The 21,525-nt window shown below is 39.1% G+C and overlaps 1 protein-coding gene across 4 annotated transcripts in view; it reads right to left on the reverse strand.

Annotated features, from left to right (window-relative positions):
• Positions 1 to 21,525, reverse strand: part of NRP2 (neuropilin 2) — a 147,954-nt gene that overhangs the window by 16,816 nt on the left and 109,613 nt on the right. For 2 of the 4 annotated variants that reach the window (XM_023500682.2, XM_023500683.2), the window contains exon 16: positions 11,169 to 13,609. The exons of the other annotated variants lie outside the window; for them this stretch is intronic. In XM_023500682.2, coding sequence (XP_023356450.1) covers positions 13,329 to 13,609 — 281 coding nt within the window. In that variant the 3' untranslated portion in view covers positions 11,169 to 13,328. Of the gene's footprint in view, positions 1 to 11,168; positions 13,610 to 21,525 lie in introns of those variants that run through there. 4 annotated transcript variants of the gene reach the window in all.

The raw sequence follows: 21,525 nt of genomic DNA on the forward strand, positions 1-21,525 counted from the left end.
GACCATAGCTCACAAGTGTCTGAGACCAGATTTGAACTTAGAAAGATGAGTCTTCCTGACTCCAGGTCCTATACACAAGGGCAACCTTGTGACCAACTATATATAATAAAGATTGCAAAATGGACAAATTGTTGGCTATAAGGACACCTACTAAGGATGAGGTTGAGTAATATTGGTAGGAGTGACTACAAGTTTCTTTAACTCTCTTTGCAAAAAGGAGACATCCTCATGAATGAACAAACAAATGAATAAACAATCATTTTACTAAGCACCTACAATGTGTCAGACCTTTTGCTAGGTTCTGGTAATAGAAATGAGATGTCTTTTCCCTTAAGAAGCTTCCATTCTAAAAGAGGGAAATGAAACAAATAGCTAAGGGCTATGAAAAGAAGAGGACTTATAGCCACTTTGCCATTAGGCAGTTGCATCCCTTCCTTATTTAAGTGTTATCTTTGATCTATTCCTGTAGAAGGCAAAAGTTTGGGGGGAAGAAGAGAAAGGAATACTATGTGAGCAAGGTGCTCCAGCTGAGTAGGTCCGGTTTCCGGGTGGATAAGTGGGTAGTGGGTGTGATGTAGTGACCAAACAGATTAGGTCAATAGTAAAGAGGCCCAGATCCATTAGTGGGTTCTGCTGCTAATGATCTGTGTCCCTTTGAGCAAGATGCTCCATCACTAGGGCTTCCATTTTTTCATCTGTGATATGGTCATATCAAGTTTTAGTAGTGATTTTAGAATTACTCTTAGGTCCCTTCCAGCTCTTTAAATCTGACACCACTGCCTTAGAAGTCCATTTAGTTCATCCCCTTTATTTTATAGCTGAGATTGAGAAAGATTAAATACCCCATCATCATCTAGATAGAGAGTGGCAAAGGCAGAATTCAAATGCAGAACCTCTTTCACATATTCAGAAAATCTGTTATTCTATGGTCTCTATGCTTCTTTTGACCTCAGACATTCTAGGACTCTGAACCAGAGACTAACTTTCTTTTTTTTTTTTTTTTTTTTTTTTAATAGCCTTTTATTTACAGGTTATATGTATGGGTAACTTTACAGCATTGACAATTGCCAAACCAGAGACTAACTTTCAAGGTTCTGTCCAGGGCTGGCCTGGAGGCAGGCCCTGCATTGGTCTTTTCAGTCTTAAATAACAATAGTCTTCAAATATAAAGGAGAGCATGAATATTTCCTCTCCCCTTCCACATATGCAATTTATGTGAATACTTTCTTATGTATATTTTATCTATATAGATGCATATATATTAAAAGCATGGACCAGACTTTCCCATAAATTGCTGTTTGCTAGTCAAATAACAATGGTCTTCAAATATAAAGGAGAGAAAGAATATTCCCTCTCTCCTTCCACATATGCAGTTGTGTGTGAATATGTTCATATTTTATCTATATATAGATGCATACATATTAAAAGCATGGACCAGACTTTCCCAGAAGTTGCTGTTAGCTAGTGTCAGGCATTGTTGATGGATACCGCAGGTTACAACTGAATGAGAGTCTGCCTGTTTAAACATGTTATTATAGGTAGATAGAACTGGTGCAGGTGTGAGCTCTTCCCCAGGCTCTCACTTTGTATCAAATGAGTGATTATAGGAACAAAGGGTTTTATCCCTCATTTCCCTGATCATCTTCCATCCCAAGTGGCCAAATGAACATTGGACTCTATCCAAAATGGAGTCAATCTGTGGTGTATGGCACTGGTGGTGATGGTGGGAGTGGGGGCAACTATGCAACTGATCCAGGAGGTAGGGAATGAGAAATGGAGGAGGCCTAAAGGGGAGCCGTATAGGAAGGGGTGTTTTTATTACCTCCCACAATCTTCTTTGGCTCATGCAATCTAAAGGTACAAACTCTTTCACTTCTATTTCTGCTTCATTTCTAGCCTTACTGTAGTTTAGCACATTTTGCAGAATCTTAGCTATGTGTACAAGTCAGTACCCAAGAACCCTAATCCTCCACCCCAAATACACAGTCAAGACTTAATGATGAAAGTAAGCTCCTTGAGAGCAGGAACTGTTTCATTTTTGTCTTTGTTTCTCTAGGGCTAGCACAACATCTGCCATATAGTAGTTGCTCAATAAATGCTAGTTGAAAAAAAGGAAGGCACAAAGATAGGGCATCACGGGCATATCTTTAAGAACTCTTCTGGCTCTTCCAAACTAGTCCTTGAGTCACCCAGTTGGCCCAGTGGGTAAAGGGCTGGATGGGGAGTGCAGAATGACCTGACTTCAAATCCAGCCTCAGATACTTACTAGCTGTGTGATTCTAGGCAAATCACTTAGCTTCTATTTTCCTCAGTTTTCTCATGGGGATTACATATACCTCCCAGAATTGTAGTAAGCATCAAACAAGATAATATTTGTAAAGTACCTAATAAGATCCTTCCTTCCTTGTTCTTCCTAGGCAGCCTCCTTCCCCCAAAGGACTCATTATAAAAGGAGGGATGAGAAAGCCAACACATCTTCCCTCTCCCTATTCTATTCTTCTACCAGTCCATCCACAGTGATTAAGAAAAGAGGGACAAAAGATTTTTGCACAGACATACTAACTTCCTACTCCAGTACCCCTTGAAAAAAAAGACTCAGAAAGTAGCAGGAAGCTGAAATAATCCTTGGAAAGAAGCAGCTGCCTTGCTCCCTTTCCCTTCTGCCTCCTCATTATCATTGGGACTGGTTGTACCCTAACAGGTTGAATGAGCTGCATCCCAATGGCCATTTTAATGATTTCTACTTTAGTTGATGAAACTACTTGCTGACAGCTAAAACATCCCATTGCATCATTTTGGGTCCCCTTTGGAACCCTTTTGATCCTTACTTTAGGGACATGAGTTAATAGGAAATGATATGTTGAATTGCAATCTATTTCAGCACAGGAAGGGGGGAAAGCAAAGATAGCTTTCTACATTGACTGACTCTCCACAATCTATAGCTCTAATCCCATGGCTTGATTTCTAAGGCCATTTATGTAGTATTAGCAATTCAGGGAAAGAAGCAGCTTGTACCTCAGTCTAAGGCAAAAACACTGAACCTGGAATCAGATGCACTGCGCTTACATCCTGTTTCTCTTACCAGAAGGTGACCTCGGGCAAGTAATTGACAACCTCTAAACCTCAGATTTCTACTGTTAAAAGAGAAGACTGGCCTAAATTGTCCCTAAACTACCTTCAGGCTTTCAAACTCTAGGATGCTATCATTGGAATATAAAGAGTTCTGAATATGGTGTCAGAAATTCTGCATTTGAATTTTGCCTCTGCCACTCTTTACCGAGGTGATGATGGTCAGGTACTTAAGCTCTCTGGATCTCAATTTCTCCATCTATAAAATAAAGGGGTTGAACTGGATGGACTTTTAAGGTAGTCAGATTTAAAGCAGAAATGGGAATCACTAAGTTCTACATAAAGATCTCTGTGGGCCTTGTGTTGACTTAGAAAACTACATATCCACGTTTTCTATGCCATGTTGTATTTTCATTTATTTTGTTAAATAATTCTCAATTACCCAATTCCCTTAATCTGCTTCAGGCTGAGCATGGGTCAGTTGAGTTTCTGGCATCTCTGCTCTAAGGTGCCTGCTGATCTTGGATTATGATTCTTGGAAGGCCAGAGAAAGGTCATAATCTACATGTTTGGTTATAGAGAAGGCCATAAATTACAGAAAAAGACATGTTTTGGAGTTCTCCCTTAGTCTTAAGGCATAACAGAGACCAGGGATAGAATAAATGATGTTTCTTGTTCAAGCCCCATGTTGCTGTGTATATCAGAATTGTCTGGTATGAGCAACAGCTCACCAGAAAGTAAACACACAGTCTGAAGCCTTTCTGTCAGGTGACCTTCTTTCATCCAGAAGGCCAGACCTTTCTAGGGCCAGTGTGGGTGATCTGAAGGCCACAAGCTCAGGCACTCACTCAGTATGTGGGTCCACCTGTGGCTCACTTGAATATTTAAAGCTGCGGCATACCACATCTCACTGACCTTAAAGAATGTTTTTTACATGAATTTTTTAGTAGAGAACATAAATAAATAATGCAGGAAAACAGCACAGTCACTCTTTGAAGAAACCAAGGAAAGTCATTAATCATGGGGAATAGGACCCTGTCTCCTAGACTTGGGAACAGGACTACCTGTTGGGCTGTAATGGGGAAGACTAGAGAGAACTAGAGTTTTAATTTATCAGCTTCCTAACCCATGGATTTAGTTAATGTTTACCAAATGCTCATAGAAGGAAAGACCTTGGGAGATACTCTCCATTAATAATGCTCCCTTCAGGATAATATTCTATACAAACCTCCTTTTTCAGAGGGAGAGTCACAAAATTGCTGTGGTTTGACCAAACCATTGTAGCAGGGAAGAAATAGACAGTACGTGACCCCAGTCCCACTGTCCAGTCACCGCTCTCTCTCTCTAAGTTTCTAACTGGACAGGTGGCTTATTAAATATACCTATCCATGTACAGTTAGGTACCTCTGTATGTCTCCCCTCAACAATCTGGGGGAATCATTTCATGTCTGATCTTCAGTCTAATTTCTGTGAAATCAGAGGATTAGACTACATCATTTTAAAAGTTATTTGAAATTCTAACATTCTGTGATTTGGGGAGCCTACTTTAATTTAGAGATGAATCTACTTTGTTAGTCAAGCCAACAAGGATTTCTTTTGTCAGGAACTATGCTAAGCATTTCGGATATAAAAAAAGACAAAAACAATTCCTGCTCTCAAGAAGATTAAAATCTAATGGGGTGGACAATACCCAAACAACTATGTATAAACAAGATACATCCAAATACTTTGAAGTAGAGAGAAGGTACTAGTACCAAGTCTTCTTATAAAAGGTAAGATTTTAGCTGAGCCCTGAAGAAAGTCAGGGAAGCTTCCACAAAAGAAGTTCATTAAAAAGGCACTGAAACCACCCAAGGCATTTCCCTCCCCCCCCCCCCAATTCCAATCCTCTTTCTAGCATTGCAAGTGGTTAAAACACTCAGGATCCTTTTACTGTGTTTACTAGGTTGTGTTTGGTCTGGCTTCCTTTGGCTTTATTTCAGTGGTATTAGCATTTGGGGTTCAATAGGTGTAAAAAAAGGGAATAAATAGTCATTTTACAGGAGACACTACCACATACTAGACAGGAGCTCATTCTTTGGCTGCCCTAATGAGCTAGGTGGAAAAGCAACATACTTCAGTGGAAGAGCAATGGGTATGAAGGGAGATTGTCAGAATAGCTGCCCTGAGACTGTACCTATCAGGGCTCAAGGGTTTCCCTTGTAAAATAGAGATAATAATACTGCTGCAAGCTACCCTACTGGAGAGGCAGTTTGGAACTATAGTCAAAGGCCTGAAAGTCTGGATTCAAAGTCCTACCTCTGAGCCATATTGGTTCTGGGATCCTGGGCAAGTCAATTAACCTCTATCTGCCAAAAGGGAACTCTCCATGACTATAAATTGAAGATGAGTTATTGATCTACACTGGTGGACAATGGTTTTCCACAACTAGAATTCACTTTACTATTGATATCACAGCTCTAAAACATTCCCCACCCTCATCCAATAACCTCATAGGATCGTCAGGGGAAGACTTGTTAAACAAGCATTTATATAGTACCTCACTATGTACCAGGGGTTGTTTTTAGTGCTTTACAAATATCTCATTTGATCCTCACAATAACCTGGGGAGGTAGGTGCTCTTATTATCCCCCATTTTACAGATGAGGAAACTCAGGCACACCAAGTTCCTTGCTGGTATCACATAGCTAGTAAGTATCTCAGTCCAGATTTGAACTTGGATTTTTCTGCCATTGTTTGTGATTTCTTTTCCAGTTTTGATGCCAGATCAGAGCCTCGAATCTTTGCTGTTCTGTTAAGTTACACTCTTTGAAATTTTCTAAAACTTACACGTCTTCAATGTTTAAATGAGCTCAAAATGAGTCCCTTTCATATGGCCAATAGGCTTATAATTTTTCTGGCAGCAGATGCTGATTTACTCATAAGCTATTAAATACAGTGTGGTCTACGGATCTTAGCCACCCATTTATATATGTTCCTGGGTTCAGACTATATGTAAGGCTTAATTAAATCTCAAATTATTCTTTGCTTTCAGTTTATTGACTTAAAGCAGGTTCTTTTAGCTAGCCCTTCCTTCACCTTCCTGCCCTCCTCCCCTTCCTCTCCCCTCACTAGATTCATGTTCTATTTTCTTTGGATAGTTGTTGGAGTGGATGAAAGGCAAATTACAGCTGGGGGAACTCTAGTATCTGCACAATTAAAGGGAAAATATGCAGCCACTGATCTTTAGCTCTATTTGGGCTTGTACCATGGCACAAACCCTACAAATCAACACTTAAAATGCAGGCTTTTTCACCCCAAGGCACAGGGAGGCCAGTCTGCATTTGTGTGAAACAACCCTAGTGTCAATGAGAAAGGGCAAGAAAACAAATATGGCACCACTTAGAGTGGGTGTATTTCCTGTAGCCTCAATATCTGAACAGGTTTAAAAACAAGCAGTGTCTCAATTCTTGTGTAACTCTATAAAGAACTAGGAAAGGCCAGAAAAAGGCTATTCTGAGACTTGTGGCTTAAGATTTATAATACTTGGAAACTCTGACTATAATATTTACACTTTGGCAGAATTTAAAAAACCACATTGTAGAATGCTTTACCTACAACAGTGCTGCACTCTGGGTTTATTCCCACAGGGCTGAAGGCCTTTTGTCCTTTTGTGGTAGTGACATTATACCAAAGAAGGGGAGCTTATCCAGCTAACATCTAAGGGACAAAGAATAATGAACAAATTCAAGTTACAGATCTTCAAACTCGACCACAGGTCAGTAAAGAAAAGGGTCGATTGAGCCTGAGTCTGTAAAATCCAAACAAAATTCAAATATACTCATGAAAAGCTGAACATTATCATTAACTAATAGCTACAGAGAGTTTTACTAAAAGCAAAGTATTTTGATTAAAAACTGGTTAACCTGGACTACTGAAGTACAAAGTATAGAATTATCTTTATTTTCTGCTGAGGACACGAACTCAAGAGCTAGAACAGACCCCAAAGATGATTTTATTCAACCTGTGCCTGAAGAAGAGTCCTCTCCACAATGTGTGCATGTGTATACATATATATGGTTGTATGTGTATGTGTGTATATATATGCATGTATGTATATATGTGTGTATAAACACACACATATATATGCTAAATATGTATATACAATTTTATTGTATACAATTATATATGTAATATGCATAACCACACTTATTTGTTTATATGTGACATAGATAATATATACATCATACATGTTGATATTAATGTTTAGGATATTAAGTCTAGGATATCTAGACATGCAAGCAGCCAATAGTCTTTTACTAAGATCTCACATGAATAATGCTGAGCAGTACAATACAGCAGAGAGAGTACCTGACCAGAAGTCAGATTTGTATTCAAGTTCCATCTTTGCAAAATATTAGCTCTACAATCTTGAATAAGTTATCTTCTATAAGACTCCATCTCTTCAACCTATAAAATGAGTATTATGAACCAGAAATCCCCAAAGTTCTTCCCAGTCCTATGCAGTGATTCTATATTGCCACATAAGGGTTGTGAGTGCATAAATATTTTAAAGTTGCATGTGTAATAGGTACACATATTAAATTTATATCTATGTACTTGCTTATGATGGCTTTTTATTTACATGACTTTCAGAAAAGAATTTCAAAAAGTCAGTTCCAAAATCCAAATAGGAATATTCCATAAAAACTTATCTCTAAAACAAGAGTTATTAACTTTCTTTGTGTCATTGGTCCTTCTGACAAACTTATGGATCGCTTCTCAAAATAATTTTTCTAAATGCATCAAATAAAATAGAATTGCAAAGGAAACCAGTTATCCTGAAATATGGCTCTCAAAACAAGTTTATGGGTCCCATAAGAACTAGTGTTCTAAAGCAAGGGTTAGATTGAGAGAAAGAAAGAGACAAAGACCGACAGAGAAAGAAAGAGAGAGAGAGAGAGAGAGAGAGAGAGAGAGAGAGAGAGAGAGAGAGAGAGAGAGAAAGCGAGCACACACCCCACACGTGCTGGCAGAAATATTGTTCTCAAGCTACTTCTTATCTGCATAGAGTACCTAAATATTCAAGAACAATGCCTTAAATCCTTGAATCCTAAAGAGCAACTGCTAGATTAAAAAAAAAAAATCTCATTACCTTTCATAAATGAGAGCTCCTAGTCAAATACTACTGCTCCCTCTCCTCCTTGAACTCTGTCAGCTGAGTTTATCTTTTCTCACAATAGGGACTTGCTCTACCTCTTATGTTACATAAACTACAGTTAAGATGACCAGAACCTCCAAGTGCCAAAGAGGAAGGCTGGGTGAATCCAGTCATTGAAAAACTGACTTAACTACTATTCATTCATTAAAGACCTTATGAAAGTTCTTAATTCTTAATCCTTTTTGTGTGGTAGATGCTTTTGGTAACCTGTCAAAGCCTTAGACTCTTATCTCAGAATAGTTTTAAATACATAAAATAAAATACAAAGAAAATCAATTTCGTAAAAATATAAGTTTTATGATTGTACATGTATATACTGGATTGCTTGCTGTCTTGGGGTGGGAGGAGTTAAGAAAAAAATTGGAATTCAGAAGCTTACAAAAATGAATGTTGAAACTTATCTTTACATGTAATTGGAAAACATAAACTATTATTAAGTGAAAAAGAAAAAAGAATATAATCTTAAAATATTTTCAAAAACAAGGTTAAGAACCCTTTTGTTTATTGGATCCTTAATTCAATAGGGAGACTGTTGCTCTTATTAGCAGCCACTTTAAATATTTGAAAATGCAACCCAGAAGCTCTTTGGGCTTCAGACATCTCAGATTGAAGTTATCCCCCTTGCAAACGGGGATCTTTTGCTTAGAAAAGTGGATTTGTACATTTGCCATCAACCATACATTGTAGGACCATATTATGGATGAGACATAATGCTCATGTGTCAAGAGAGGGTTAAATAAGAACTTTCTTTTCCAGAGTTAATTCTCTATCTTTGCAGACCTGAGAATATGACTCAGCTTTGCCATCCCATCTCCTATGGGGACCTATGAAATGATACCAGCCATCTCTAGGGTTTTGCTATCAAGAGAAATTTTGTAGAATCACATTTAGCAATTTAGCACTTAGCAACTTTTGCAAAATCCCACACCAATCATAAAAATTGGCCCAGTTGCATAGATTGGATGAAATTCCTAACAAGGAGTTATAAAAATAAAGAATGAAAAGTTGGCATTCAGCCCTGAGGAGTAAACCCACCTACCTCCCACAGAAATGCCCTGTAGCTTAGCAAGTAATACATTAACTTTAGAAGCATCAATTTGTTCAAAGTCCCCACTCTGACTTTGTTCTCATAGGCAAGGAAGAAAAAACCCAGATGTTTGTATAAAAAATATCATCATTTTATTACATTCCACACAATACATTTTCAAATAATTTCCAATGTCCACAAATTATTTTCACGCACAGGCAACTGGGCAATGCAAGGGGATGTCACAGTTCTAGAGAATAAGAATTGGGAGTAAAAATCTCTAAGTGATCTTTTCTCGGTTTGTCTTTGGTAATTTGAGATATTAGTTTTGTTTGTCCGTCAGTTTCGTTTTAAAGAGAGGGTATCTGTAGCAACCTCTGAAATGTTACTGGTTGTTTTCCTGCCCAATTCTGGTTTTAAAGAAAAATGCCGGGGTGGGGCGCGTGCATGGCAAAGACTAGGTTTCACCTCACTTCCAGCATCATGTTTTAGCAAGGGAACCATATGGATTTTTTTTTTTTTTGCCCTAGGACAAAGACTATATGATAGCACTTGCTAATATAATGACAAGGAAGGGAACTTCACCTCAGAGACAAAAGTTTCCGTCTTGCTAATGTTTAAGAGCAGGAGATACTGACAAGGGACCTCCATGTGGGAAAATCTTCACAAGCCTGATTTGTGGCATTCTGTCAGTTGCTCTCATATCTCTCTCAATCCTGACGCAACTGGGCTACGACATGCATGTACCTTATCACCTGTAAAGCAGGTTAGCTTTCCTAACCTGCCCCATCCCGCCCCACCCCCACTTGAATTGAGAATCATAATTTCACTCCTGAAAGCAGCAGGTTGTGGCATATTTTTAATATCTTCAGAGTAACCTGCCTTTTTGCACAGTACCTGAAAATTACTAGGAAGATAGGGAAAATACTAAGAAGGAAAAGAGGGAGGGGGATAGGAAGGAGGGAGGGAGAAAGAAAGAGAGACAGATGGGGGTGAGAGGAGAGAGACATAGAGAAGAGAGAAACGGACACAGAGACACACACACACAGAGACAAGATATAGAGACAGAAACAAAGAGAGACAAACAGAGACAGAGAAAGCAAAATGGAGAGAGACAGATAGACAGAAACAGAGACAGAAGAGAGACATAGAGAGGGAGAGACAGACAGACACACAGACACACAGATACACAGAGAAAGACAAAGACAGAGATAGAGACAGAGAGAGTCAGAAAATGACAGAGATAGAGACAGAGAATTAGAGGAGAGACAGAAACAGAGACAAAGAAATGGAGAGAGACAGAGACACAGAAAGGGGTGATAGAATCAGAGATATACACAAAGAGAAAAGCAGAAAAAGAGAGAGACAGAGACAAAGAGACAGAGAGACAGAGAGAGAGAGAGAGAGAGAGAGAGAGAGAGAGAGAGAGAGAGAGAGAGAGAGAGATGTGACATCCCCAGTTGAAGTACATCATGGGAATTCACAAAGACTAGAGCAATCCCATAGACTCTACCTTGACATGTGCATAAAGACGATATATTTTTTCCCACATGGAGCATCTGATAAAGATGCAGAAAGTTCACAAAGTTGCTGTCATCTTCTTTTAAAGAAGGGAAAATCTCTGAGGGTATATGAAAAGTCAGCCAACCACTACACTGGCTGGATTTTCTGGGTAGTGTTTCCTAACTCATCATCTTCTTAGGGCACCTACAGAAGCATCTAACATCTTCATGAAACAAAATCGGCCCAAACTATTCACTGACAGAAAGAGAAGCTTCAATGGGACCAAATTCCTTCTGATCTACTGCTAACACGGACATCACAACAGGGTCCTCTACATCACATCTTATGTAGCTGCCCACCTCATCTCTATTTCCTATCAGGACATTTGAGAGGGGAAAAAAAACCTCTGAGATCTCAAGACACCTTCTGCTCAACTAGTCTATTTTTTCCTTTACTGAGTAGAGAAAATTGGAAAAGGAATGCTTAAAGTACAGCCAGGGCTGCTTTCTGGAATGCAGGAAAGAAGAGGGAAGCATCTTTCTTTCCAGAGGATGAAAGACACTTAATCCTAAAGAATCACTTTTCTGGCTAGAGGCAGGCCGGGGTATTCTGAAGAAATGCTGAATCTCTCTCTCTCTCCCAAGCATCCAAACATTCATTAGTACTGCGCACTAGTAGCTACCCAGAGGCTAAGGAGACATCTTTGAGTCGAATGTCTCTATTCCCCTACACAGGAGATGGTGACCACAAATTATCCTACTGGTAGAGTCATCCATTGCTTCCCCTGGTGACAAATAATTCAAGGGCTACATGACAAGATAAACAGAGACATTAAAACAGAAAAAAAAAAAACCCATCTTAACTTGGATATAGATTCCATTTCATTACTCATATTTGAGTGATTTCTCTCAGCTAGGTCTTCACATGGCTTTAAGGGGCAATAGTAGAATTGCATTCACCACACTTGCTACTCTAAGATGTAGCAAACTCAGGTCTATTTGCCAGGTGCTACTTAGTGCTTTAAGAAGTAGCACATTGATAAATGCTTAAAAAGGATACTTTCTAAAATGTTTTAAGTCAGGTGGATGGCCTAAGAGGGAGACAGCCAGAATACTCCACTGGTACCCTGCTGATATTTAAGGAGAAAGCAAGGAAAGCCTCTGGCATTTGGGGTGAATCTCCTCTGAATGAACTTTTGGGAGGATATGAATCATACGAGATGGACAGGCTTCGGCAGGCCATATTCTGCATAATTAAAGGAAACTTTTGATCAATGAGAACACAAATCTGAGTATTAATACATGTCACTAAAATTTCAATATAATACCAAGATAATGGAGAGGACTCTCGTCTTTTATTTCCCTGTCCTTCCACAGGACTCAATCAACTCCCTTCCCCAGGTGAGCAGACTGAAGGTACATATTCCAACCCTTTCTTCTTGCTCCTCGCTCTAATTTAACAGCTGCATTTTCAACACCCATCTCAGATTTGTTTTTTTATGACTTACTCCAAGGCTGGTTTTAACTAATAAAAGCTACACATTCATTACAAGCTTTTCTTTTATAAGGCAACTCAAACAGACTCACTTCAAGGGTGGCAACAGGGCAGGTTCTTTTAGCACCCAATGGCTCTGCATTAACTCATCATTCCAAGACACTTCCACGTATCCCCTGTGAAAGGGCCACAAATGGGCCTTTCTCTCGGGTCAGGAAGGTCATTAGGCCATGTGCCATTGTCTTATGCCCTCTCTATTTTGTTAGGTACCCAGAGATGATAATGACAGCCAACAGAAACACATCCAGTGCTGGATAAGGCAACAAAAAGCTTCCATTTCTTCCCCCAAGTAAACAAACTAGCATATTATTTTCTTGTGAGAGAGAACCCCCAGGAGAAGTAAAAGAAGAAAGAGCTGAAAGGGGGCCCTCACTCGATACACACATTGACTCAGTCTCTCACACACACCATGTTTTGTACATAGATAAGATAGTCATACACACACTCATATACACATATATGTACACACACACACGCACACACACATGCACACATTTCTAGGCTTTCCCATCAAGTTTCTTGGCAGACTGCCCACTGAGGGGAGGTACAAGGGATAGGCTAAAAAACAAAAATTAAGGAATCAGTCTCTGGGTGGGTGGGTGGATGGGTGGGCTACATCAGGGTGTGAGAGGATTAAGGGAAGGAGGGTACATAGCTTTTCTCATAATCCACAATGCAGCATTATCATTATTTTTGCTTGACAACAGTAGCCAAACAAACAAAGGAGAAATCCAATGAACCCCAACATAGGGAGAATGAGTGAGATGGGATCCAAGAGCACAGGGTAGAAAATGGAGTGGGGTTTAAGGATATTGGAAAGAGATGTCTAGAAGTCCACGCAGAGACTAGGCGAAGAGGAAAAAGTGCAAAATCGAGGCAACGCATTTGAAGTCTTTTCATTTGTTTGTTTGTTTGTTTTTTGTGTATGTATGTTTTGTTTTGGGTTTTGTTCTCCTCCTCTGGACTGATCCACTCTCAACACTGCGAGCTGTGGTCTTGCTCTAGTTTTATGGTTAGGGTGGGCTCCACTGTCAGAGGGGCCCCGTTGGTGTACTGGGAGGTTTTGTAGGTGATGGAGTGATCGGTCTTCTTGGCCGCAAAGCGGAACCGGTGGTAGTGGAGCACCAGGGCCAAAGCGACGGAGACCAGCACCAGAACGGCACCTCCTGCGGCTATAACGTAATACCAGTAGGCTGGGATGGGCTGCACTGACACCGTGTCCACTGTGGGCTCGGTCCCTGGTAGGAGGGTGCCTCCTGGTGGAGAGACATAGAAGAGTGTTGCTAGGTGGGAAGCATGCACACTAGTAAAAAATTAATTTACAAAAAAGAGAGAGACAGACAGACAGACATACTTTCAAGAACACAGGCAAGTACAAAAAGTGGTGCCAAATTGACTGCCGAGTTATGAGTTATGAAAGAGCGATTGGGGTGGAAATACCAATTCTGGCCTGGCGTGTAAATATTCTCCAACGGTTTATTAATTAGCCTGGCTAGACTTAAAGGCAAATTCCACCCTGCCTTGCCAACTCTGCTGTGCCCATGAAAATCAGCCCAGTCTTGTCCATACAGGACAACTGCAGTTGTCAGGCAGTGACTCATACATCTTTAGTTTTTTAATTGGAGGTAGGGTTTTAATAGTGAGTTGCAATAGAAGTTGTGAGAGAGCAGGAAAACAGCAGGAAAGTTACACACATACACACACACGCACATGCACGCCCATGCACAGAGAAAAACTGATTCTTGGAAAAGCTACTAAACAGCAATGAAGCTGGCAGAGCAAAATTTCGATGGCCAACGATGCACCAAATTATTGGATGCGCCCAATGGAACCTCGGGGGAAGACTGGTCAGCTTGGACTAATGTTAAGTAGGGTTATTGATTGTTTCTCCTGGAAAGTTCCATCAGAAGAGAATCTGGTTCAGAATATCTCTGTGCCCCCTCTGAGATTGCTCAAACCAGAAATGATCTCCACTGATGAATATAGTTTATCTTTGACTTCAGGAAAATCACTCTGTACCCATCTGCATTCTGGGGCTAGTTCTGAGTCCCAAGACACAAAGTAGTGGTTCAAGAATGTGCCTGATACTTTGGTGTGACCCAGGACAGCACGGAGCATTGCTCCTGGGGGGCTCCCATTTACATAGGCTCCTGGGATTTGGTCAAAGTTCTTAACTGAACACATGCACAAAGATTTGGGTTACTAATGCTTTTAGGCTCAGATCTGAATCACCCAATAGCCTCCCTATAATAATTATGCTTTAGCAAATGTGTGCATTTTGCCAGATCAATTTTTTCCTTAGGAAGTTGACGTCCTAATACATTCATCAGTAGTGGAAGAAAAACAGACCTTCCTTAAATAATCTGTTCGAGAGAGCCTAACTTTCTTGCCTTATCAATGTAATTTGCCAGCTCCTCTGGACAGAGAGTGTCTTCTCTTTCCAAAGTAAAAGGAATCCTTTTTGTAAGTCACAGACAATCAGAAGCACCTGCAGTTCTGGAATAGTGGAGTACTTCTCCATATATACCCTGACCTACTGATATCAAAGCCACTGATAAAGGTTCCTGAACCCAGACAATATAACAGAAAATTCCAGTGATTAGCACAGCCCACTGTATATAGAAGGCACTTAATGAATATTTCATGACTGAATGAATAACATCAAGCTACATTTCTCATTTTCCTCTTCTTGCCTCTCTTTTACCCTTTCACCTTTTCCCTTTTCCTCAATTCCCACACATCTGGGGGAATTTTTATGCCTTTCAATAATGATATCACTGTAGCAGATAAAGAATTTTTGTGGGCCTATTGGAAATTCAGAAACTGAGAAAAGTTGACTTCAGATAGCCAGCCTGAAACTCTCAACAAAATGGAGTCAACTCATTTATTCAGGTTACTAAGAATATGAACTGCCTGATAAGTCTCTGATGCTTTTTTTTTTTATTTTCCTTTGTAGACTCAGAAAATAAAGTACAAGAAGGAAAAGGCCTGAAGATGACTCAGAGGAAGGCTCCCCATAACAGCATCCTCTGGGGGAGATATTTTCATCTGATTTGGAATTTGGCTCTCATGGCCTTTGAGGGACATACTCTAATGAGGATGTGGCTTCCCAGTCAGAGAAAAATGACAGTAATGAATCAATAGGGATTAACTCCACATCCAAAGCACCTGACCAGACAATAGCAACAACCCAATTTTCTATCAAGCCAGAAAACAGTCATAAATGTTTACTTGCCCCTTATTACTACCTCCTACTTAAACTCCTTCAAATTCTCAGTAAAATGCATTTTTTTCCAGATTAATTGTAGTTCTACATTAAAAAAAAAAAATGCCATTCTCACTGGACTTCTAAATGGCTATGTAGAGGATTTGGAGGCCCTTAAGACTCTGGGAGCCATCCCTTGGGTCAATGACACCGGCATGGCTGACATTGGGCTTCGTTAGTTCAGTCAACCAGAGAGGCAATAAGATGTAGTAGAGAGCCAGCCTTGAACTCTAAAACAACACGCCCAACCTGTGATACATATTAACTGTGTGACAACAGACAAGTCACTTAATGTCTCTGTGCCTCTAAGCAATTCTCAGACCATAAATTGTATATAAGTTGCTAAAGGGCGGTGGTAAAGAGAATTTCAATACCAGATATTTCCTACACTGAAGAAATTACAAATCTGGACCAAAACAAAACAAACCAAAAAATCTGTCACCCTAGTTTCTTAGCAAGGAAAGGATAGAGGAAATGAACAATCAGGGATCACAGATGTGGAATTAGCATGATTATCTAAATCTGGATCAGAATGGGGGATAACTAATGAGTGGAAATGAATTCAATTCAGTTTTTTCTTCCCTAACCAAAGATTGGGACATATGGAACCTCAACCCTCTTTTAGTTTTCCCTGACGTTCTCAGGGTATAGCAGATGTCAGCAGGAGAAGAGGACCAATGTCCAGAAGACCAAAGATGAAACATGCTACTCACCTCAAGCCCTGGAGTAATGAATTTAACATGCAGAGAGAGGTACATTTTGGGGATCTGGCTAATGTGGTAATGTACCGTGCAGGACTATACATGTTTATAATGAAGGGTTTTTCTTTATTGTTCAATGAGTAGGCAGAGTTGGGAGAGAGGACACATTAAAAATGCATGTAAAATAAACTAATTAATTTTTTTAAATTATAAAAGAGAAAAGAGCCAGCGAATCTTCTTTCTAACCCATTTACTTTCATTTGGCCCTAGCAAAGATCCTGATAATCTTTTAGAATATTTTCTGGGAAAAGAAATCTATCCTCTTGAGGAAATCTATGTCTGGCACTTGGTAGGCATTTAATGCCTTACTATTGACTGATTTTTCTGCATCATTTTATTTATTTATTTATATATGTATAATATATAATTATGTGTTATATAATCATATAACATTAAATAGGTAATGTATACCTTACTATTGGTTGATTTTTCTGCATCATTTTATTTATTTATGTATATATGTAATCTATCATACAATTATGTTATATAATTATAAAATATAACATTAAATAGGTAATATATATTATATAACCATATATAATATATATTATCTATATAAATTTTTTTGTGTTGCAATGTTATTCTCAAGAGAGCAGGGATATATATTATCTAAACTTTTTTTTATCTCCCCTTGTGCCTTGCACGAAGCTCTTTACACAGTGAAGAGCAATTAGATTTGTTTAGCTTGTCTCCAGAAGGCACAGCTGTGAATAAAGGGTGGAAGCTGGAGAGAGGCAGGTTTAGGATATAAGGAAAAATTTTTTTAATAATCAGTGTCATCCAAAAATGGCTGCCTTACTAAGGGTCGGAATTCCTTTCGCTAGAATTCTCTGAAGAAGGTTGATTGCTTGGAGGATAAGTCATGGAAGAAATTCTGGGTCAGGTGTGGATTAGACAGGATGATGTCTGAGGTCTGCTTCCCCCAATTCATAGATACTGGGACTCCAAAAATTTAATCACTTGGCTGCATTGCTGAATTGAGCATTGTGGTGGTCACATGTAAGTGAACAAATTACCAAGTGTTTGCTATGTTGGGGATAGAAATAGAAAATTAATACAGCTCCTGCTCTCAAGGAACTCACATTCTAATGGAGGAGAGACAAAACAGAAAAATAATAAGTAATATACTTTAAAAATATACCTAAAATTAATAAGTAATATACTTAAAATATTCATTATATGCTCATCTGATGCAGGAAATGCACCTAAAACCTTAACATTTGGGGCTGAACTGCATTTTAGCCCAGACTCTCCACTCTCAGAGGATTCTCATGAAATTCCAAAATTCCACAGTTCATCCATCTGTTTAAAACTTCTGCTGGGGAAGATGAGTGGGGCAGACAGGGAGCTATTACTTCTCTGAGATTTCAGTCTTGTCCAGATGTTGGGATGTGCGGGTATGACCTTTCCTTGGTTGAGTTGCATCAGGGTTTTATACTGCTTATGACATGTTCTCAAATAAATTAATTCCCTTAAGACTTCATTTTAATGGCATGACATGATTTTTGATGATTTTTTGATTTTTGATGACGATTTCTGTTATTTCTATCACACAACTTTTAAAAATCATCAAAATGCTTTTAATTCTTTCATTGTTTTATATTAGTTTGTTATTTAATAGGGAAGCTAGGTGGCACAGGGGATAGAGTATTAGGTTTGAAATCAGGAAGTTCAAATCTAGCCTCAAAAACTTCCTAACTATGTCGCCTTAGACAAGTCCCTTAATCTCTCTTTGCCACTGGAGGATGAGAGAGTAAACTATTCCAGTAGCTTTGCCAAGAAAACCCCATGGACAGAGTCCTGTGATGATTGAGGGGCTAAAGATGTTTTCTAGACAAAAACTGTTGGGGGGGTTTTCCCTTAAAAAACATTTTTAAAAAAACATAAAATCTACTCTGTGAGTTAACATGGGTAAGGACAACTCACTGCGGTTAACTTCATAGATTGAAATGAAGGGCCTGGAGGAGAGCTTCAAAGACAAGGAGTCTGTTTAATTTGCTAGATGTAATTAAAAACAACAAAAAAAAACCTAGTCGGTCCCACCCCAGACAGAAAGTTTACAGAAGATGGTGGAAGAATGAGGTAACCCGCCCACTGATCTCTTTTGAGAGAGAAGGGAGAAGTACAAAGTGTCCTACAAATGACTAATGAATCAAATATCTCCCCTTGATCTTTGTTTGTCATTCAGATGGGAAGGGATGAGTGAGAAACATCACAGGATTTTCACCAAAGCCACCAGATCTTTGAAAGTTTAATTCTACCATTATATTCTGATCGATGGCAACATAAAATCTCTTCTTTCTTCCCCTAAACCTAGAGTTTCTTCTCCTTTCTTTTAATCAAAGATTGTCCTTTATGTCCATGGAGAAGGGAGGTCAGGGAAAATTCTCATCCCTTCAGATAAACTGACCTTGGCAGCTGTTTGGATAAATGGTAAACTATGGGGAATGTAGGCGACCTCTTTGAGGGTGTACAGTATACCTCAGACATAACCCATGAGTGGCTCCAAAAGCAAACAATGTCAGCCAAGCAGTTATCCCATTTACACCTATCTGATCTCCATGCTTCCTTGCTCAGCAACACCTATTCTTAATCTGGCAGCTGAAGGAGGGGAAGAGGGGATCCAGGAACAATTCACATACCACAGCTGCCTATCTGAAACACAGACATGGATTGATTACTAATACTTTCCTTCCTTTCACCAGAGGATCACTCTGCTGAGCACTAATTAACCCTCACAAGCATCCTTGTAACACTTGAAAATACTCCAAATGGAGCCATTCCTAGATTATGCTGAAACAGGAGGACTGTCTCACGTCCCACACTCGGGGGAGTTATGCTATGGGCCAGGGGTATTCTAGGAAGTGAATGGGCCAATTGGGGCTGAACCTAATATTCATCACTCATATTCCCCGAACCTGGCTCCAATAAACCTGTGGAACTATCTCCTTTCTTCCTGTTTAGACTAACCTTCTGACATTTTTTTCCTCCTTCAAGTCTGACCTAGATACATAAACATGATATATTCACAATTGGTTTGTTCTTGAGTTTGGGGGGACCAAGGAGAAAAAGAAAAAACACATAGTATGCCAGATCTTCAACCCCCATCCCCAACCCCCTTGAGATGGCTCCAAGCCCTAGATGGTCCTGGCTGTAAGATACTCTTCAAAGAGAAATGAGCAAGTTCCTATGAAGCAAAATTTACTCTTTCTATTCATGCCAGGGGTACTTAATGGGTACTGCAATGGTCTTAGGCCACCCCCATCTTCCTTAGAAGAAAAGTCTAAGATCTAGCACACAAAATCTAGGATCCTGGTGGGCCAAATAATTGGTGAGCCACACACATTCATTCATCTTCACTATTCCTTGTTTCAAAATAAACATACTGTAACGGTAACAATAACTTTCTCTTAGGCATCAAAGTGCTAAAAATAACCACCTGCTCACTAACACTGATTACTCCTTTATGTATTTTTATTGGCTTCTTTATTATTACTCTTCTATTTGTTTTTTCTTTTTTTTTTAAGTATTGGTCAAAAGGAAATAATTCATCATCTTAACTGGATTACTTTTCTGTGCTTTCTCATTCTTTTCTGTATATAAGGCACATTTTGATTCTTTAATTAATTGTTCAATTCATGAAAAAGATATATGATTGCACCACATTTGTATGAAATGCTTTAAAAAACATACGACTCAGACTGCATGTTATTCTAAGTGATTTCATAATCAAAAAAAGTTGCGCTTTGGTGAAACACATGAACACGCTATTTATATTCTTCCCTTTTCCTCACACACCATTATAAAGCCACAGATAACATGCCAAAGCAGAAAGCACATTTGAAGTTATTTGAATGCAAAAGAAAATGTTTCATAGTGAAAAAGAAAATGAGAAAAAGCAAAACTTTTAAAGACATCTTCAAATCTCAAAAGTGCCCCAAAGACTCAGGACCAAAAGCATCTGCCTTAAGTATTTAAAAACAGAATCTAATGTCTTCCTAAAAAAGGTGGTTATTTTTTGTCTCAAGTCATTCAGAATGAATCCTTCCCCTTCTTGCAAAAACAAAACAAAACAAAAACAAAAACAAACCCAAAACAACGTAATAAACCCCAGCCCACCAACACATGGGATCCATATGAACAGCTGCTACTATAGAACTTTATCGACATAATTTTCTTCATCACTACCAGATCCCATTTCTTCTAAACTCATTCTATTGTGTTTTGGAACTTTTTTCTCTCTTTGCTTCCCCTCCCCATGAAAGGGGATGTTTCAATGCTCAGAATATCAAACCTTGCCCCACACAGGTCTACCATACCATCTGTTTACATATTTATTTGTTAAGGGAGACACTGTTAAGCTTTATGGGAAACACACGGAGAGAGCACGTGTGTGCCCATTTGATTATTTTTGCAGAGAAGTGAAGTCTTTGATACCAACCCCCTCAGTCACAGTCTGAATCATGGGATTTCCCACTCATATCCTAATGGCATGTGTAGCAACTTCTAGGAAGTCTGTTCTTATCTGTACATGGGCAGTTTGAGCTTCCAAGCATTGTGGCAGTTATGACCTGACCTGACAGTCAGATGTTCAATAAGATAAAGATTCTATTTTACACAAAGATTGTACTTGGAATTCTAAAGGTAAAAAATTCAAATTGTCATCAAGGAAATTTTTGAACATCCTTCCAAAAATTTGATTCAGATTTACATATGTCATATTCAAGCAATTCTAAAGCATGTAAATAATAATTCGAACACATGTGTATAGCCTTATGTGTGTATACTATGTGTATGTGTGTGTGTGTTTGCTCAGACACGTGTGCTGATGAGATGGAAACGGGGTACAGGAGGGTAATAGAGAAAGATAATTCCTACTATGGAAACCTGGTATTTCCACTCTAATCCCATCCAAATCTTCACCTCTCACTCCAATGCTGTCTTAAACCTATGACTGGCGAGTGGCAAATTAGGTAAACTAAAAGGGAGTTAAAGAGTGCATCCAGATAACAAACCAGGGGCTTATCTGTCCCTGAGCGACTATGAGCTAGTCATGAGTTGGGCAGATTAATGGGGACAAAGATAAAGTCTAGACTTTGGATATAAAAATGATTTTCTTTATCTCTGATATGCTATCACCTCTAGG

Source organism: Sarcophilus harrisii, chromosome 3 (genome assembly GCF_902635505.1).
Source record: "Sarcophilus harrisii chromosome 3, mSarHar1.11, whole genome shotgun sequence".
NCBI classification, from domain to species: domain Eukaryota; kingdom Metazoa; phylum Chordata; class Mammalia; order Dasyuromorphia; family Dasyuridae; genus Sarcophilus; species Sarcophilus harrisii.